This window comes from Phocoena phocoena, chromosome 1 (genome assembly GCF_963924675.1).
Source record: "Phocoena phocoena chromosome 1, mPhoPho1.1, whole genome shotgun sequence".
NCBI lineage: Eukaryota > Metazoa > Chordata > Mammalia > Artiodactyla > Phocoenidae > Phocoena > Phocoena phocoena.
Window position 1 is genome coordinate 95,309,658 of NC_089219.1, and position 21,317 is coordinate 95,330,974.

The 21,317-nt window shown below is 40.6% G+C and overlaps 1 protein-coding gene across 1 annotated transcript in view; it reads right to left on the bottom strand.

Annotated features, from left to right (window-relative positions):
* Positions 1-21,317, bottom strand: part of VAV3 (vav guanine nucleotide exchange factor 3) — a 398,335-nt gene that overhangs the window by 293,730 nt on the left and 83,288 nt on the right. Inside the window, exon 2 of the mRNA XM_065890862.1 lies at positions 18,424-18,540. Within this exon, the coding sequence (XP_065746934.1) occupies positions 18,424-18,540 (117 nt within the window). The remainder of the gene's footprint in view (positions 1-18,423; positions 18,541-21,317) is intronic.

Genomic DNA, 21,317 nt, shown 5'->3' on the forward strand with positions numbered 1-21,317 from the left:
GGGATTTTGTTGAATCTTTTAAAAGTTAGTAACATATTTTCCATCATAAACAATAGTGAAGGTTTAGGAACAGGAAGATATCAAGTGTAGAAGAGATTATATTTCAGTAGTTTTTCAACTGCTGTTTCATTGCTGTAAAGCTTCTTGCGGGCATTTTGTGGGGTGTTTTTTGGTGGTTTTTTTTGGCACATCTGGGCATTGTGGTATTTTTTTTTTTCTGCAACAAAACTAAAATCTTTTTTCATGAATTATTCAAAACGAATGCAGAAGGAAAGGGGGGAAATTACTGACTGACTGTGCCTGATTCTCATCTCAGAAAAAGTGTTTACCAAGCACTATGCTGTACTTCCTAAAGGCAGAATGAAGAATGCTTTCCAGATTCCTTTTAGATCAGCTGGTACTAGGGACAGAAAGAATGTCAAATAAGATTGTATGGATTACATGGGAAATTTTTCATGGAAAAGAAAAGGATATAACTATTACATTATATCATTGACAAGACTCAAAGTAGGAATAGGTTTTATGTATTTAACAAATGATGTGTAATAACACAGGAAGACAAAGGGTTATCCTGAATAAACTACAAGCACACTGGCCCTATAATGAAGAAGATATGCTTATAAAATTTTATGACTTTTTGTTTGTTTGGTTTTGGTTTTGTTTTTGGTTGGTTGGTTTTGGCTACACCACACGGCATGTGGAACTTCCCCAACCAGGGATTGAACCCATGCCCCCTGCAGTGGAAGCATGGAGTGTTAACCACCGGATAACCAAGGAAGTCCAAAATTTTATGACTTAAATTTTGGTAATTCTTGTCAATGTAGTAACTCACTCTTAATATAACAACAATAAAATTTAAATTAAAGGGGGGAAATCCACCCAGTTATAAGAAAATCCCCTTGTTTCCATCTCTTTGCTACTAAGGGGATAAGACTAAAACATGACCTTTATTTTGAGACTGACATATGGTACCACTGACATATAAGTTCTTCCTAAGAACTATTCTATTCTCCTCTAATCTAGTCCTCAAAATTATTGCTTTTGAAATTTTAATACATTCCTTAAAACCAAAATCTAAGAAAAATTTAAATATAATACCATGCAAGGAAAAATAAAAACAGTGAAACCTCTCTATCAGAATATCCTGGAATTGTGAGCCATCCATAATAATATTTGGGTCAACTCTCCATGGAAATAAAATCCCATGGGTAGGAATATGACATCCAACTCCCTAAATGTTCTTGAAATTATAGGATTCTTTCACGCAGGGCTGTATCAGAACAGTGACATTTTTGACAAGGTCAGAATGGCTTAAATCCTTTCTAGATAATGTTTTTTGAGCCAGATAAAAAATCTTAGAACTCAAGTGCCCATGACTCTCTCAAGGATTCTTGAGTTTCCTGACAAAAGAACATGTTTTATCAATCAATTTGTCTACAACAGTATATTCACTGTACTGAAACTCTATATAAAAATATATTGAATAATGCCGGATGGTTGTTTCAGAGCTTGGTACATAATAGTAGTCCTAAAATACTTGCAAGTTGTTTACCATTATTGGACTTAAGTTATTTGATTCTAACGAAAATATTTACTGAGCCCCTCCTTTAGTGAATGCAGCCAAGGCTTTTAAAAATGCCCTAGATTACAGAAAACTCAAGCCTGACTCTAAATCAAAAAAAGAACAGTAGTTTTAGTCTAATAAAAACCCATCAGAAATGATCATCACCTTTGGTAGGTTATCAGAAAATTAAACACAAAACAAAATATGTATAAAACTGAAGAAAACATTTTTCTTTAAGAGACAACAACCAAATACATTGATTCAATCCTGGTTCAAAGAAACCAGCTATAAAAGATATTTTAGGGGTAACTGTTGAAATCTGAGTAGAGTCCAGATATAATAAGAGATATGGTCTAGTGGTATCAGGGAAGTATTATTCATATTATGTGCAATAAAGATTACTATGGCTACATAGGAAATAGCCTTATTTGGGGAGCTATAAAGCTTGAAGTATTTAGGAGACAAATGCATGATGGTTACCTCTAATTTTCTTTGAAATGGTTCAGGAAAAATAGGAAATTATGTTTATATAATAATACTAGAAAAAGCAAATATGGTCAAATGTTAACAACTTTTGAAAAGTGGATATACGAGTGTGGTCACTGTAGTGGTCTTTCTATTGATACATTTCTGTATGTATGATTATCTCCATAATATATATTTTTTTAATTCATGGGCTTATTCTGTTTTTTTCCAAATTCCACAAGGCACAAAGGTTTAAGGCCAGTTCAAAAGCTCACTTTTTTCATTTATTGGGTTTTTTCCTTGACTTCAGGACAGCTGAGAGATAAATGCAATCCTCAAACTAGCCGGTATGATGATAGTGTCCCTTCCTCAAAAGAGCTTCTAGTCTCTTTCAATTTTCAATGTTTTAATCTTTAACTGCTCTGTTTTATATGTGTTGTCATGGTAAGGTGTCTCAAATTATTCTTAAACGTGAGCAGGTTATAAACAAAAAGGAAGGAATTGAGGATATTATGCTTATTTCATTTAAAGAAGAAAAGACAGAGGAGCATGAAAACAATCTTAACGTATTTGAAGGATTTTTCTACAGATTGATGTATTTGAAGGATTTTCCTACAGAATATTTACAAATTAATTCTATGCTGCTCCAGGATCAATGACTAGAAAATTTAGGTAGACTATGATTTATCATTAGTGATGATTTTCTAAATAGTTCATTATCTATAACTGGAATTGTTGCTTCTTAGGGAATTTCTGTGCCTTCACTTGGAACTTTCCAAATACTGTACAAGGGAGTAAAACTATGGGCCCAAAACAGTTAGGAAAAAGGATATATGTGTTTGATTGCTTACTTATCTACCTAAATATCTATTTTCTTATGAAAATCTTAGGGGCACTCTACTGACCAAAATCCAAGTTACAACAAACATGAAAAACCCTTAGTGATCTTTTGGAAAACAAATGCTAATTAATATCATCTCCCTTTTATCATATTTTGTAGTAGTTTCACTATAATGCTCTGAAATTTTCAACTACTAGTTCCCTAAGAAATTGTACGTCATCATCTGGCAGTAATAAATAAACATTCTTCTGCTGTTTCCTTCCCAAAACTGAATAGGCTATTAGAAAAACATCAGCAGGGATTTAGCAAAGGAATGTTAAACTTCATAGACAGAGTTAATTCTAATCTGAATCTGGCCTTCTATGCAACTTTTCTTTTTATTACTTTACCCAATCCAATGCCAATGCTATCAATCATCATCAAAACTTGACCTAGACAAACCAATAAAAATGGTGCACTATATCCTCCCATACCATAATACCACCATTCTAAGGTGATCATTGTCTAAGATGAATTATGAGTAGGCAGCTACTTTAAAAAGACAACTTCAAGAGTAGAAATTACCTACAAGGTACCTGCCCACTCAGAAGCAGCAAGCATGATCCTATACCCTTTACATAGAAATGTAAAAAGAAAGTAGCAAGATAAAGCCTTCCTAGGGTCACGAAGCACATTTAGTATGAAACTGACTGTGTGCACACATGCACACAGTTCCAGGGGGAATACTCCAGAAGATTTAAACGCCATTCATTCATTCTAACCTGATGATTTTTGACTGCTCTACGCACTGGCTTGTCTCGACACTATGAGTCCTCAAACACTATGTTGATCCAGCAGGACTTTTCACACACAGAGGGCACAAGAACGGGCACTGAGGCAAACCAGAGAAAGGCCCCTAATCCATTAATAGTTCTCCAGTGCAGTCCTCCAAAGACACAGGTGCTTTAGGTGGAAAACAAGTGACTCAGATACTAAACTATCCAGAGGAAGCTTGTGTGGCCGGACTCCACACAGCTGCAGTGACTGTCAAGCACTGTTCCCTATTGTTTTCTGGGGCCCGTCATGCTCCTGAGGCGTACTTCCTCCGCTAACCCTGTGTAGACGAGAGCATTCATCCTGCTCCACCCACACGCTCCGCTCCCTGGACCGGGAAAGCAAATGCCAGCACTCCTTTATTCCTACAGATGTGCATAAGCCATTAAAAAAAACAGCGAGAAGTAAAGAAGGAAAGTGACATCCCCCTTTTCTAGAGGATCCTGTTGAGAAGAAATACACAGGCTCAATAGTTGAGGACTAAAGGCCAAGGGTTTTGCATCACTGCTGCTTGTACAGACAAGTAAATTGGCTATTATGATATCATGCACTGGGGTTAACCAATTCTCCTTGTGGAATTCTCAACTATCATACTCACAATAACAATTTGTTTGAAAGCGAATTAGACTCAATGAACTCCATATGTAACTTGGAAAAACTGTACCCGACCTTTAAACCAATGTGACAGGGTTAAGGATCCCGGAACACAGCTGAGATGGGATATGGCTCAACAGCTAAGCTGGGAATAAGAATGTGAATACTAATCAGTGTGTATTTGCCACAGCCTTGGAAATGCAGACACTTTTCCTAGAAAGCTTGCTATTACAAAAAAAAAAAAAAAGTTCAATTTTTAAAAGAAATCATGAAACCAAAAAAAAAGGTTTTTAAGTGTTCTACCAGAGACTAAGCCTCCCCTAGATAATCAGCAAGTGCAAAAAAACATCAAAAGTGAAATACAGGGAAAATTTAGAATGGTCAAATATAGTAAAAGAAAAAAAGACCTTTGAAAAATAAGACAGACAAAATACCTACTGGGTTGCAAAATATATCTACAGAAAGTTAGTTAGAAATGCCATTAGAATTCTTTTGCATTAAACCCACACATATACAGTAAGTTACACCTGCACCTGCTCCATTATTTCCCCCATGCAGTGAACTCTACTTCCCCTCCAGTCATCCAGGAGCAGCTCAGGAGTCAATGTTCTCTCTTCTCTATCCTTACCCGTTCATGGGTCACATCACTTCCTAAACACCACAAAGCTCTCAAACTCTGGCCCATCTTGCTGTCGCTCTAGTAAAGGTCTGCATACTTTTCAACCACACTGCTTGGGTCTCACATCTGCTCTTCCAACCGCTGCCATTACAACCATCCAGTACAGCCTCCCCCGTCAACCGACGGAATGCTTGGCTCAAGTGCACAGTGGGTCATCTCTTGTCCCTCTGCTAAAACCACTCACTCGCCCTTCATCAGAATCAATGCACACCCTTCAAGACTCAAGAGCCCTCCCACCATGGCCCCAATCTCTGTGGGACCTCGAGATGCAGCTCACCCCAGTTGCATCTTAACTCACGCTAGGATGACTCTGCAGAATCCCATACATTCCAGATGGATTCCCCCTTCTATCTATATCTTCCTACTTAACGGCCCCTCAATCTAGAAGATGCTTCCCCACTTCTGCTTGGAAGCAGCGCAGTAAAATCATTAAGACTGTGGCCTCTGAAGTTAGACATTGACTCAGATCCATGCTCCATCACCTACAAGCTATGATTTTTTCTTATATTTCTGAGCCTGTTTCTTTGGCCATAAAATGGAGATAAATACCAACATCATAGGGTTCCTGTGAGGACAGAGTACAATGGTAATAAAAGGACATGGCACTGGTAAGTGCCTAATAAATAAGAGTCAGCAGCAGTGCCCCCTATTTTTTTGCCTAGCTGAAGCATGAGGATAAACTCTAAGGCGCCTTCCTTAACCACACTTAGGATGAGCTGATCCCTTTCCTTGACTTCCTCCACACCATCTTTTGTCAATTACTGCATTTAGCATGTCATATTGTAATAATTTATTTAATTACTTATGTAATCTGCAGTGTGGGGGCATTCCTTAAAAAGGATTAAAAGGGCTTCCCTGGTGGTGCAGTGGTTGAGAGTCCGCCTGCCGATGCAGGGGACACGGGTTTGTGCCCCAGTCCGGGAAGATCCCACATGTCGCGGAGCGGCTGGGCCCGTGAGCCATGGCCGCTGAGCCTGCGCATCCAGAGCCTGTGCTCCACAACGGGAGAGGCCACAACAGTGAGAGGCCCGCGTACCGCCAAAAAAAAAAAAAAAAAAAAAAGGATTAAAAGCATGCCAAATACATGCTGATTTGTACACACAGTCTTATTCCTTTACCTTGTTACTTTGGTTTAAAAGCCTCTTCAAAAAAGCTTAAATTATGAGGATGATTATAAGTTTTGTGACTTTCTGTTTGAATTAAAAAAGAAAAAAAGCTTAAATTACATATAAACAACATTAACTAAAGGTATAATGAGGCTCAGGTATGTCATCATGTGATAGAAGTTGCAATGTCTAGCTGTACAGTACTTAAGACAATATGTGCAAATTAAAAATCATGAATTATGTTTATGAATACAGTTATAAGCATAAGGTTCATTAAATAAGTTACTACAGACAACATGTTTGTAGATACATATACTTTATCTTGGTATATCTATTAACCCATATCTGTGTGCATATTTACATGTATATTAGGAATCTAATAGAGAGAACTTAAAAAAAAAAAAACCTACCCCAAAGATTCAGTCTTAGTTTCAGGAGGAACCCTGGAGACAGCAAAGACAAGGTGAGTTTCAATTCTCAAACTAGATTTCTATTTCTGGAAATAACATTCTTATAACAATACAAAGAGAGGATGCAAAATCAAAGCAATATTTTTTATCATGCTTTTATCTCTTTATAACGTCTTTATCTCTCCAAATCATATGTACAGTTAAGTCTTCATAACTCTCAAAATTTTAAAGGAATGTCAATATTATTGAAAATAAAGTAGACCTTAGCAAAAAAAAAAAAAAAAAAATCCTAAGCTTAGGTGTTTTCAGAGAGGATTACACAACTAAGAACTATCAAAGCAAAACATTACTTTATGAAATACTATGTGTACATATTCATTTACCAATAAGTGGCATTTTAGAATCAGGAGGGATTTTAGATTTGACAAAACGTCAGGTTAAAGGACCATCCCAAAGGGTTCTGCTGGAAGAGATGGGACCAGAATCTAGTTAAAATGTGCTTTACAAGTTATGTAAAACTCAGTGTGAATAAATAGGCAGTAGTACTGGCATCCTTCTCCCAGTGGGTCTCCAGTACTTCAAAGAGGTTCTTCGTTCCACCCTAACGTGGCCTTTGTAACCAAGCAGGACTCTATGCGGCCTTCCCAGGACAGACCCCTCCCCCGTATCCTCTGCTTTAGCCCCTCTCTGAAGTACCTAGATAATATAATAGTAACTGATGCACATTTCCTGAGTAGTTTTACAGATGCAAAAACCCCACCAAATGGAAGACATTAACTACCTGATGACCATGAGCATGTAGCCCCCCAGCCTACCGGGGCCTAATGAGTGATAATGTCAACCCCTCTCACACGGCCCTGTTACCTTACCATCAACCAGTCAGAGAATTGTGCACAAATCCTGGGACTCCCCTCCCTCACCTTGCCTTTAAAAATGCTTTCCTGAAACCCACCAAGGAGTTCCCGGTGTTTTGAGGACTAGCTGCCTGGACTCCTCCCTTGGTGCCCTGCGATAAACACTGCACTTTCCTTCACCACAACCAGGTGTCAGTAGATTGGGTTTATTGCAGGCAGGTGAGCAGACCGAAGTTTGGTTCGGTAACAACTTCCTCCAGTGGTTCATCATTTTACTGTTTATTTCCTTAATGGCACTTATCACTGGGTGTAATTATCTTATTTATTTATGTTTTACTTGTTTTGTTTCCTGAACTCAAACAGCATCTTGAGGGAAGGGGACTACCTGTCCACAGTGGTTAAGCAGCCCTGCCCATGAAACCATACTCCTTCAGATGGGACTCGAACCCTCAGTCTCTGACTTAGGACAGGACTCAAACCCAGGTGCGCCTCATTTGGGACTCAAACCCACAATCTTCCAACTGAAACTGAAACCACACAACTCAGATGGGACTTGAACCCATATGCCAGGACTGGAACCCAGCCAGAACCCAGACCTTGGGACTTGAACCCACGGTCTTTTAATTGAGATCACACACCTGGTCTCAGGATTTAATGAAGTTCAGGTTCTTACATCTCAAAGAATTCAGTGACAGACAAAGTGATAGGTAAGAAGTGGATTTATTTAGAGAGATACACATTCCATAGACAGAATGTGGTCCGTCTCAAAAGGCGAGAACGGCCTTGGGAGAAACACACTCCACAGACAGAGTGTGGGCCATCTCAGAAGGTGAGAGGCCCCAAAATATGGTGTGGTTAGTTTTTATGGGCTGGGTAATTTCATAAGCTAATGAGTGGAAGGATTATTCCAACTATTTGGGGAAGGGGCGGAGATTTCCAGGAATTGGGTTGCCGCCCACTTTTTTGCCTTTTGGTTGGCTTCAGATATGTCATGGCACTGGTGGGTGTGTCATTTAGATGCTAATGTATTACAATGAGCATATAAGGAGGCTCAAGGTCCACTGGAAATCGAATCTTCCGCCATCTTGGACCTAGGTGGTTCCAACCAGTTTTTGTCATGTCCTATGACTATGTCATTCTTTTAAAGGTTGTGCCCTGCCCCCTTCCCTCCTGTTTCAAAACCACACAGCTTGTCTCAGGACTTAATGAAGCTCAGGTTCTTTGTGCCTCGGCACAGGAGGAATCAGGCGAGAGACAAAGTGATAGGCAAGAAGTAGATTTATTAATACCCTTTGTAAAGAGGTTGCAGGAAAACGGGGCATGAGAAGATGATCATGTCCCAGGTCTCAGGTGAACCCCTGGGACAGGCACCAAGTGAGGGTCCTTGGCTTCACACAGGAAAGAAATCATGAGTGAGCCATAGTAAAGTGAAAGCAGAGATACACATTCCACAGGCAGAATGCGGTCTGTCTCAGGAGGCAAGGGCCCTGAGGTGTGGCAATTTTTATGGGCTGGGTAATTTCACAGGCTAATGAGTGGGAGGATTATTCCAACTATTTTGGGGAAGGGGCGGGGATTTCAAGGAATTGGGCTACCACCCAGTTTTTGGTCTTTTATGGGCAGCCTTGGAAATATCTTGGCACCTGCGGGTGTGTCATGTAGCTAATGTATTACAATGACTGTATAATGAGGCTCCATCCTCCGCCATCTTGGGCTGAGTAGGTTCTAACCAGTTTTTGTTGTGTCCTCAGTGACTGTGGCATTCTTTTAGTGGTTGTGCCCTGCCCCCTTCCCTCCTGTCTTAGGCACATGACCAGCAGAGGAAGCATGCAACCATTTGCAGAATGAAGGAAATGATGGGTGAATTGCTCAGGAGAAGTTACCACTGACTGAGCCTCTGTCAGACACTGTGGCAACTGCTTTACCACAGAATGTGATTCACACTCCTCAGTACAATCCTGTGAGGTAGGGATCATCACTGGGGCCATCGTACAGATCAAAACATGGAGGCTCTGAGAAGCTGAGCAACCTCCCTCCCACATAGGGAGCTATGGGTGGGGAAGGTGAAACCCAGGTTTACTTGACCTCAAAGTCTCAGGAGCGGAGGAAGAGAGCCTGTTTAATGTGCCAAGGCCACACATCTGTAGGACAGGGAAGGAGGACGAAGGGTCCGACTAGAATGAAGGGAATGGGCAGGAACAAGTCAGCAGAGTCAGCCCAGGAGGGTTCAGTACATCCAAGAACCAACTAAAGCCCAAGCTCTGGATAAAGTGGTGTGTGTGTATGTGATCTTTAAGTCACTGGAGATGAGGGGGTGAGGGATATGGAGAGGAAGGGGCAGACAGGCAAAGAAAACAGTATTAATAAATATTAATCTGGAGAATGACGACAACTTAGATAATTTGGTGGGACTGAAACAAGGAGGGTAATGGAGCTAGGAAAGCAAGACGAGAAGCCTGATCATGAATAACCTTGTGTGGCTTGAAAAAGGGTTTGGATTTTATTCTGTTAGAAGCAACAGAGATCCACTATCAAGTTTTAAACATCTGAGCAACATGACCAGCTTTGCGCTTTTGCAATATTACTCCGAAAATGAGTTTGGAGTGATTCAAACCTGAAGCCAGATTTGGGAGACTATTTCAATAACCCTTGTGATGGGGGCCTTAACTGTTTACTTTCCGGTAGAGTGAACAAAGGAATAGCTTTACCCAAATAGAAATGGGTTTGAAGAGGGAAAAAAAAAAAGTAGTCCAGTTTTATACACAGTGAGTTTGATGTGATCATGTGATACCTAAATTGCTACTCACATACACATTTGAGAAATCCTAGATTAATTAAAAGTTTAACTGTTTTCCTCACTTCAGGACTTTTCAGTGCCTTCACCATGCTATAAACCATATGTAGAGGGAGGATGTAACATGCAGCGTTTACCAAACTTATTTGAACAAGAATATTTTCCCCGGACTATTAACATTTCTCAGGACAATGGGGTTGCTTGGGAAATGCTGTTCTAGAAGTTTGCAACTGTATTAAAATTAGAGAACAGTGACGTTTTTTTTGAACTGTCTCAAAAGCAGTTAGAAAGAAGACCAAAAAATGAGCCTGAATAATCACTAAGGTGTAAAGAATGAGCCTGGAATGGCTCAGCTTCTTAACGTGGTAAGAATGGGGAAATCTGCCTAGTATTAAGGACCCCCGTGAAATATACTATCAAAGACAGTGAAACAGATGTAGAGATTGCTTAAAAAGTCAGCTCTGTCCAAAACCAAAGGAGAAGGATACTGCTAATGACACAGAAATTGTCTTAACAGCCAACTAGACATACACATTAGGGAAGGCTAGAAGCTGTTTCCCCGGTCTCAGCTTAAATAGACACAAATGAGGCCCTGGAACAAGCTTTCTTTGTTCAGGAAGGAATCCCTGGAGAGCTCTCCCTTAGTTATGTAAATATAGGCAAGCCACCTACTGCTCAGGAGGGGAAAGTAAAGGAGGCCTTTGTGGGTGGACAGAGGTTGACTCTTCACAGTATCGCTGCTAGGCTGTCTGCTGGAGGCTGAAAGTTGGCTGATTTGCAGGGCAAGTCCAGGGCCGCCTTGGAGGAAAGACCAGAGATCCCGAATGCTGCTCTGAGAATGAAAGTTGGTACCCCTGTGGGGGCTAAGGAGGCCCTGACCCTAGATCACTGGCAGGAAAGGATATCAGGAGCTCCTAGACAGAATTCACTGCACAGCTAGAGAAATTTGGCCTGGCCAGGCTCAATGCTGAAGCTAAAAGGCTGTGGGGAAGGCGGGAAGCAGGCTTGGGCAGTGTGGGGCTAAACGGGGCACACCAGCATCAGAGCTGTCAAAGGCACCAAGCAGGGCCCGTCTTCACTAGCACCAGGCTAGTGGGCCATCGACTGGAGGTCGAGCTTCTCATGGTGCTTCGAAGCAAGACTGATTAGGGCCCAAATGACCACAAAAGCCCCAGAGACTCCTGAATAATTTAGGATGGGAAATACTTTCAGAGAGAAATGTCAAACTTCTAATAAGAGTAGGAGATCAAAAAAATAATTATAAAAAGAGAGATTATATTTAAATACCAAATGATTCATGCTGGGTACATAGGGATATGAGAAAAAATGTTTCTAATTGTTGATCAACGTGCATACAGTAGCCAATAAGGATCTTTCAAACCATGCCTCGGTGAGGTCCCTGAGGCCACCCATGCCCAAGAAAAGCTCAGGAGCCTTTGGTTGGGAGGGTTTTCTTGTAATCAGGAAAGCCAGGTAGATTGCCAAGAGATATACAGGTAGTAGGAAATCATTACAGATTTTCAAGTGTCTAGTTTCACTGTGTCAGGATGCAATGAAATACGCTTTGACGGGTGCACTTCCCAACACACACATAGGACTGGAAGCGGGGAATGAGGATATGGAGATTACCCAGTCATCCAGGTATAAGTGCTGAGGAGCTGGCCTGGGGTATTAGTACACACTGGGCAGGAAGAGGTCCTTGTACCCTTCTTTCTACATATACCCTGAGGTGTAAACTTCAGGCTGGGAAGGGTGAAAAAGTGGAAACACACAAACTTATAGGACACATCCTGAGCAAATACTCTCATAAGACATGATAAGGCATTACAGATGAGACAGAAATCGAAGAAGAAATGAAGCCCTATTCATTTCCAGGTGAAGGATTTAGCAACCTCTTTAAGTCTTTTTACCCTGAAGTTTTAAGGTAATCTTCAAATCATTCTGTAGGGTCCAAATATATATACTCAGCTGGGGGCCTCAGGAAGAAGTGAGTTCTCATCTGCAGAGGCATGCATGCCCATTTTCTTGACCCTGTAGAGCACAGACAAACATGGGAAGGATGCCTGATGACTCAGAGCCTCTTCCAAATCTGAAGAGTATCTATGATACTCCTTGGGTCAAAGGTAAGGAAGAGAAAGCATTTACCACGAAGCTCGATGGTCCTCCTATGTAATTATTTACATGCTGCAAAACAGAGGTGTTCTATGACTCTGCGTATCTCCTCTTCTGTATATGACAGAAGATGAAGACACTACAGAATGGTCTCCAAGTTGTGTGGAACACTGGTAACAGAAGAAAGGTTAAGCTATCTACGCAACTGAGATCATGTGATGGACAAAACCAGGTGAATCGCTTAGATTTCTCTCACTGCTGGTTGGAAAAACTAAGGAAAACTGGCCTGAGGAAGAAGAAAAGGAAGACTGTCTTGGCTCATGTCACAGAAAAATCCACAGATACATGTATTTGGCTTTGGGCACAGCATGAGTCCAGCCTCACATGATACCACTAGGATCCTCCTCAGCTCTGCTCTCACTGAACTGGGTCTGTTTTGAAACTACATGTGGTTCCCAGATGGCCGTAGCCCCTCCAAGCCTCGTATCCACACAGTTCCATGGCAGGTGGAGAGCAAAAACAAAACTGGCCCTGCCAATGTCTTAAACCATCATACAGGTCCTAACTGAGTGACCTGCCCCATCCCCGAACTCATCACTATGGCCAAGGGGATGGGATATTATAATTGATTAAACCACCCAAACTGGGCTTCCCTGGTGGCACAGTGGTTGAGAGCCCGCCTGCCGATGCGGGGGACACAGGTTCGTGCCCCGGTCCGGGAGGATCCCACACGCCGCGGAGTGGCTGGGCCCGTGAGCCATGGCCACTGAGCCTGCGTGTCTGGAGCCTGTGCTCCGCAGTGGAAGAGGCCACAACGGTGAGAGGCTCGCGTACCGCAAAAAAAAAAAGAAAAAAAGAAACACCCAAACTACATGATTGGCAAAGGGAAAAGGGAAAAGGGTGCTTTCTCAAAGGAGATCCAATGTCACAGAAGGAGGGAGAAAGACAGCTATGCAGGATAAAATAGATTAACGCTGTAGCACAGTAGAAAGAACAAAGTTTATTTCCCAAGCTTGCTCCTCCAATATCATTAGTTCTTGCATTCAATTCAAAATTCAACTCCTATGTTTACCACTGAACCTGAAGCCCATTAACACCAGTAATTATAGTTGTAATAATAGTAACAATAAGAGTGAGAACAGCTAATATTTACCGAGTACTACACACTTTGGACCTGGATACTCTTTTCAAACACCTTACATACATCATTTCATTTCTCACCTAACCTCAATTTATAGATGAGGAAACTGAAGCTCAAAGAGATTAAGTAGCTTGTATAAGATCACATGCCATAAGGAGTGCAAACTGCCATCCAACTCAGAAACCATGTTCTTAGCCAAAACACGACACCACCTCTTCTCAATTAGTGTTCTTACCTGAATCCTTGAGCCACACCTACGCCAATGCTCTGAATTCCTTTAGACAGTGCTTGTCCTGAACCTGAACACATAGAAACTACCTACCGCGACTAATACCAGCTGGAACTACCTTCAGCCAGTTGTGATTCTCTTTGATTCAAGAAAACATATCACCTTACACTTGTCAGGTGCTTTACAACACTTGAAACAACAGACGTGACATCTGTGGGTAGCGGGAAGTAGGCCCTTATATCCACCCAGAGCTGCCAGGGGAAGGAACTGACTTCATCACTCATCTGCACGGCAGCAGCAGCCTGATTTCTGTTACTCACTAGAAATGTTCTCATTAAAGAAAAATCCCATGTGTTTCTGCACTGTAAGTGTGCCAACAGACAGCTCAGCAGGAAATGTTTCCAAACAACAAAAGTGTTAATCAGAAAATGACAATCTGAACAGAGGAACAGAAAATCCTTTATATGCAGAATGAAAGTGAGCAAATTTACAGATCTTGCTGCAACGTAAAAAGTAATTAATAATTTCTAACATTCCTGGGGGGAAAGGATTTTTTTTAAATTACATTTCTCAAGCAGCGAGGTCAACTAATAAGATTTTACTTTTTGTTCTTGTTGTTACTAGAAAGCCAGAAAAGGATCCATCTTTTTGAAAAGTAAGAAAGTAATGATTTTTCAGAATCACACAAAAACATAAACCCAAAGGCAAAGAGAGGCGGTAAAGCCTCTTAAAAGGGCACCTAAGCTCCTCCCACCTCAGAGCAGGGAGAAGACTCAGCAGGCTGAGGCCAGGACTCCACCTCTGGCGGGAACCTTATTCAGCATAGTTGACCCTTCAACAACAGAGGGCGGGAAGGTGTTGGGGGCACAGATCCTCCCCACAGTCAAAAATCCATGTATAATTTAGTCGGCCCTCCATATATAAGGTTCCTCAGTATCCACAGTTCTGCATCTGCAGATTCAACCAACCACGGATCGTGTAGTATTTATTGAAAAAATATCTGCTATAAGTGGACCCACACAGCTCAAACCCCCACTGTTCAAGGGCCAACTGTATTTAACAATCCTGAGAGTCAGACTTAACCTCAAGGCCTCTCTCTGCTGACTCCCGAATGAGTTCAAGTTACTAAACTCATGCTCCATCCTTGCGTGATTTTTAACCCAAGTACAGAAAGTGTTCAGAACTATTCTAATTTTTGTTGCCATGAGTTTGAATTAAAATCAATACCCTATTTTCAGTGGGTAAAGAGCTCAATACTAGAAATTAAAGTGAACACTGAAAGGCAAAATTATCATAAGCCCTTCTAGAGCACCCAAAATGTGTGCTCTTCATTATCTCATTAGTGAAAAGGAAAATTATCATTCATTCGTGTTAACACACGCAGTATCCTAAATATAACTCATGCAGTATCCCAAATCTTTCCTCTCTTTCTAAAGATAAAGTATAATTAGATTCCAAGTGACAGATCACTTGTGCTTTTTAATTTCATATGTTCCTTTGGTGTTTCTCCTGTGAGTTCATCCTTTTCCCTGAGCAAGCATCCACACAGGAGTGAGGTCCAAAACATAGGCAGCGGACAAGAAAAGCAGAGGGCTGGGAAGTCAGAAGCCCTGAGCGCCAGATCCTGCTCCGTCCCCAAGCAAGGAGAACTTGAAGTCACCATTTAACCTCCCCACCTCCCAGTTTCCTCATCTGAAAACTGGGAACACTTGCTTCCTTCCTTCACAAGACTATTATGAGAATCAAATGAGGTCAGTGATCTGTAACACTCTCCAAGCTTCAAAATGCTAAAAAAAATATTAGATACTGTTATTGCAATTAATATATTCCTAGGTGAAATGGTACCCAGTATACGTGGATCCTAGATTTACTATTTGTATGAATTAAGGCAGACAGGGAGTAGACAGATATTTTTCATTTTAAATTAATTGAAAAGATTTAATTATGCCTCAAGGAACAGAGAGAAACAAACTAACCTGTCTACATCCTGCTAAAATTGATATTCACAATCCCAGAAATTACTTAGTCTCTAAATTAGCAACCTATTCATTTTTTTTAACTTAAAAATGTTAAACTGGGGCTTCCCTGGTGGCGCAGTAGTTGAGAGTCCGCCTGCCGATGCAGGGGACACGGGTTCGTGCCCCGGTCCGGGAAGATCCCACATGCCGCGGAGCGGCTAGGCCCGTGAGCCATGGCCTCTGAGCTCACGCGTCCGGAGCCTGTGCTCTGCAACGGGAGAGGCCACAACAGTGAGAGGCCCGCATACCGCAAAAAAAAAAATATTAAACTGCATGAATTGTCCAAGATCCATCACTTACAATCTAGGATTTGTAAATGGGGACAATACTAGAACCTACATGGTGGGACTGATACGAGAATTGAGTCAATACTTGCAAAGCACTTAGGCCCATGCTGGTCCAGGGTACTGGCTATGGGAATGTTTGCTCTGTTGTGCAGCAGTGGAGAACCAGTCAAATCTGGGGTCAAACCACTGCTCCAATCTCTACTAGATATGTGGATTTCAGACACAGGTTTGCTTATCTGTACAAGGAGGAAAATAATACTGGTACGTACACCTCGTAGGGTTGTTATAAAGATTAAAAAATATATTTGAAGATTGAAAAGATATCTGCTACATCAAAAGGGTTCAATAAGTGGTGGCATTGGTGGTTTGGCTTAGAGATTATGTTTAGTAGCAATAATACTGGTAAATTATGGAACAGCCCCTTAACTTCTTTAATTTTCAGTTGTTCATTTAGGTCAAATACAATTCGGAAGAGATAGCTGCACCAATCTTGGCAGTAGCAAAAATGTATGTAATTTTAAAGTGATAAATATAGGATCAAGTTCTATCCGCAATCCAAGGTTTAATTCTGTTTCAGACTTACCACTGCCAAAATATTTTAAGAAGCCAGAACTATGATTACCCATGAGAAGCATACGGTTAATTCCTTTATATTCAACTTTCTATAACCTCAACTCTCCTACAAAGCTTCCACTGTAGGAAGCTAGCATGCAATGTTATTCCACTAAAACAAAGCCATGCATTTCTAAACAATTTTTATGACTTCACAGTCTTTGTCAACACCATTTTGTGCAAATTCGAACAAAAAAAAAAAATGAAGAACTTTTTGAAAAGCTTTAAAAAGTCAGGACTTTTCTTTCATTTTTTCACTTCCCCAAAAGAGACGGAGGAAATAAAGGAAAATCAAAGAAGATTTTTTTTAAAAACTAGGAGGAATGGTCAAAGAACAGCAAAAAGATATCTTTATAAGCTATTAAGGCATTTTTCTGGGCCAACAGCTTAGAGGACTGTTCACTTCACCTGGGATTCTCTCTGATTGCTCTTTGTCTTCATGGCTTCACTTCATGGCCATAGACAAATGTGCCACCACTTCTTTACAAGGAGGCTTGGTTTTCAGTTCCTTGTAACTATCACCATATGTTATCCTCCATCACTTTTTTGGACCTCAAGACAACTAAATCACAGCTGGCCAGAGAAAGAGGAATCCTAAAAACCATATCCTTATACCCATTTCCTTTTGTACAGACTTCTAAGCAGGCAGGTGGTCTGATGATGGAGAAGACTGCTGAAGTCCAGATCACAAAGTGACCAAGAGCGAACCCACGCCTTCTTTCTCCCTGGGCAGGTTGGCTTCCCCATACTTGCTGCATGTCAGCATCAAATTTTTTACATTTCTGTTTCAAGTTTGTGCTATTTATTCCCATTGCCAAGCAAACTAATCCATTGCTTGCTTTTTATTTTATAATAAAAATATTACACTTAGAGGGGTGGGATAGGGTGGGTGGGAGGGAGGCTCAAGAGGGAGGGGATATGGGGATATACATATGCATATGGCTGATTTACTTTGTTATATGACAGAAACTAACACAGCATTGTGAAGCAATTATACTCCAATAAACATGTATAATAAAAACTATTACATCTTAAAAATCAAATGAAGTGTCACTCTCAAACAGCCTTTTGATGAGATACTAGCACCTGAATTATCAGAGTAAGAGCAAACTTCTCAAGATCTTTTAGGTTTTTCCCTGCTTATTGTCATAATGCAATTATGACATCAGGGGTTACCTAACTGCCTGACTCTTTTATGGCTTCTCAGACACAAGAAGTTTAACTTTATGCCCAATCACTTCAAAATAAATGAATGTAACTTTTAAAAGCTTGATTTCTAACCTTTTACTTTTGATTCTTTTGAAAGGAAGTCACCTATTATACACAAGTGCTTGGTGTACATATAAGTAATAAGAGCAAACATTAAAACCAATTTACATGTGACAAATATCATTGAAATCTAACAATCTAACATATATCTGCTGAAATCCAAGCAATAGGAGTTACTCAACAATCTCAAACATTTCAGCGATTTCATGTGTTCTGCAAGTCACCTACCCAAATGCCAAAACAGGCAACAGAACATTCTCAACTTCCAAAAATTAGAGGACTTTCAGGTTTGGAGAAGACTGGAGGGAAAGAATACTGGTCCTCAGTCACGACAGCCCAAAGAACTATCTAAAAGATGGGAACTAGTAGTCCTGCCCTCCGAGATAACCAACAGGAAAAGTTACCTCTGGATAAAAAAATTCCCCTTATACTGCTTTAATTAAAAAAAATAATAATTCTAATCTCATTTGGATAGTGGTTGCTATTATTTTTTGGCTAAGCCCCCTACATGTAAAATTTAACTACATAATGCAGATACCACTTCAGTCACATGTCCTACTTCAAGATAAGAAACAACAGTTCTTTGATAAAATGTTCTTGAGTTTAAAAACACATAAAAAATAAAATGTAATTACCTTTCCAAAGTCACGGACATCAAACAAGTCAAACGCCTCAAAGAGTTCACTCTTTCTCATTCCAAACGTGTCGCAACAGGCCGTGAGGAATGTCCTTATGTTCTTCAAACAGAGAAACTGAGGAATGGGAAACAGCTATTAGTATATAGTGAATCATTCTGAATGCTACCTATCCTCTGTCAAGCCCAGAATGCTGGGGAAATGCCAACGAAGAATCCATCCACTTTTCAGGTTGTTTTCAATTACTCCTTCATCAGTACTTAAATGATTACCCACTCTCTCCCAGGCACCAGTGACACAGCTGTGAACAAGGCAGACAGAAGTCTGCCCTCAGGATACTTACATCCTAATAAGAGGAGACAGACAAGAACAAACTCAGCAACAAAAACAAAAAAGTAAATATTTTTATTTTCATATGGTGATAAGTGCAATAGAGAAAAATAAAGCCAGGAGGAGGGATCAGGAGTGCTGGGTGAGGTGTGGGGAGCTTCAGCGAGATGGTTAGAGAAGGTGTCAGTGAGAAGGGGACAGATAAGCAGAAGAGATTTGAAAGTGGTAAAGAACCAACCATGCAGAATTACAGGACAGAGTATTCAGACTAAAGTAGCAGCCCATGCCAAGGACCTGAGGCAGAAGCTTCTGAGGTTACGTCTGAGGAAGGGGCCAATGTGGGTAGAGCAGAGTGGATGACAAGGAGCAAGGCAGGAAGTGAGCTGGAAAGGCAATGAGGTCAGATGATGAAGGACCCTGTTGGACAGGCTTTTACGCTAAATGAGATGGGAAGTCATCAGAGGCCTTGGGACAGAGTCTGATATTTTAGAAGTTTTGTTTTTCTTTCTTTAAAAAAAATTTTATTGAGGTATAGTTGATTTAAAACTATACCTCAATAAAGTTTCAGGTGTACAACATAGTGATTCAAAATTTTTATAGATTATACTCCATTTAAAGTTAAAAAAATACTGGCTGTATTCTGTGTGCTGTACAAGATATCCTTGCAGCTTATTTTTTTCTAATAATACTTAACTCTATATTAAAAATACTACTATTTCAACAAATGATCAACATAAAACATTTAAATGAAATTAGTTTTGGTACTAAATCTTTGAAATCTAGTATACATTTTACACTTAACAGCATATCTCAATTCAGACTAGCCCCATTTCAAGTGTTCCATAGCCATACGTGACTAGTTGCTGTCATACTGGACAGCACAGTCCTAGAGTTTCAAGTGCAGGTTTGTAAACAGGTCCCTCTCACATATACAAAATATGCACAGACATAGCAAGTACAAACTTTTAGCTGAGCTTTTAAGGCCCTCTATAACGTGCCCCACCATTGCAGTCAGGCTGTTCTCCTTGTTGGTGCTCGTTACTCCGTGTTCATTCCTGCCACTATGCTTGAACTTTGTCATTCCTCTAGCCAATAAGCCTCTCTCTTTTCCCTTTTCTATTCTAACTCCCAGCCCAGCTACAGTTCCATCTCCTTCTGGACTGCAACAGTTCCTACTGCTCTTTCTTCAGAGCTTCTTTTTGTTGTTGTTGTTGTTTTGTTTTATTTTTTGAATATAGATCAAAAGGGGCTGGAGCAAGACTAGAGACAGTAATACCAGACAGGAAGCTATTACAATAATCTGGGTGAGAGACAGCCGTGGGAAGTCCAGGTGTTCAATTTTGACTCTTAAATTTGAGATGCCTATTAGTCATCCAATGGGACACAGGGCAGCAGACAGCTGGATATACAAGTCTGGAGTTCAGGACACAGGTGTGTACTCCAGACTCAAATCTGAGAGTTTTTAGAGTATACAAAACATTTTTAACCATGATGTTATCTGAGATGACTTTGGGAGAAAGAAGAGGGGAGAGGGGACCTGGGGCCAGGTCATCTTAGATCAGGAAAAAAGGAGGAGCCCACAAAGGGTCAGAGAAAGAGGAACCAGTATGGAAGGAGAACAACCAGGTGAACATGTTTTTCTGAAGTCAAGTAAAGAAGGTGTTTCTAGGAAGAAGGGGTGATAAGCTGTGTCAGCTGCTGCTGTTACTCAAATAAGATTTTGACCAGGTGCTGTCCTGGGAATCTGGCTGTGTGAAGGTTATGGTTGCACCTTGACGAAAGCAGGTTCCATGTGGAGGATGGGGGTGGGGAAAGGCTGAGCAGAGCAGCTTCAAGAGACAATGGGAAGAGAGAAAGTAAAGATAGAATATAGATTCTTAGGAGTTTTGCTGCAAAAGGGAACAGAGGATTGAGGAGGTAGTCAGAGAGAAAGAGGTCAAGGAAGGGCTTTTTAACAATGGAAGCTGTTACAACATGTTTCTATTTTGACAGGAATAACTTGATAGAGGGGAAAGATGGTCACGCAAGGGAGAGGGACAGTCGCCCAAAGGAAGTCCTTGAGTGGGCAAAGGAGAAGGGTCTGATGCTCAAGCAGAGAAACTGACCTTGAAGAACATGCTCAGCTCATCGATACTAACAGGGACAAGGGGGAAGGCAGACGCTATCACAACTTAGACAACCAACAGAATTTACTTTCAGTGTCTAAAATGCAGATCCACCTACACATAGTACACACATATCCTGAAAGTGAATTTTGGAAATAGTAGTTGCAATGGCACACGTAAAAATAAAATTATTAACCTCCAATAAGTGAGAGATCTATTAGCTAATTATTGCATCTTTGCCTTTTTTTTTTTTTTTAAAGCACTGTCAATATTTTATTTTGTTGTTCTGTTTTCCATCTTGGTTTGTTTTTTAATTTGCAGAAAGCACATTTTACTTCTACTTTGGAAAAATTCAGATTTTTCATGGCCTTAACCCAGACATAGTTTTACCCTTTACAGGAATCCTTCTTGAGGCTTAAGCATTTCAGGAGGGGTTAAAACCACAGGGGAAGCATCATA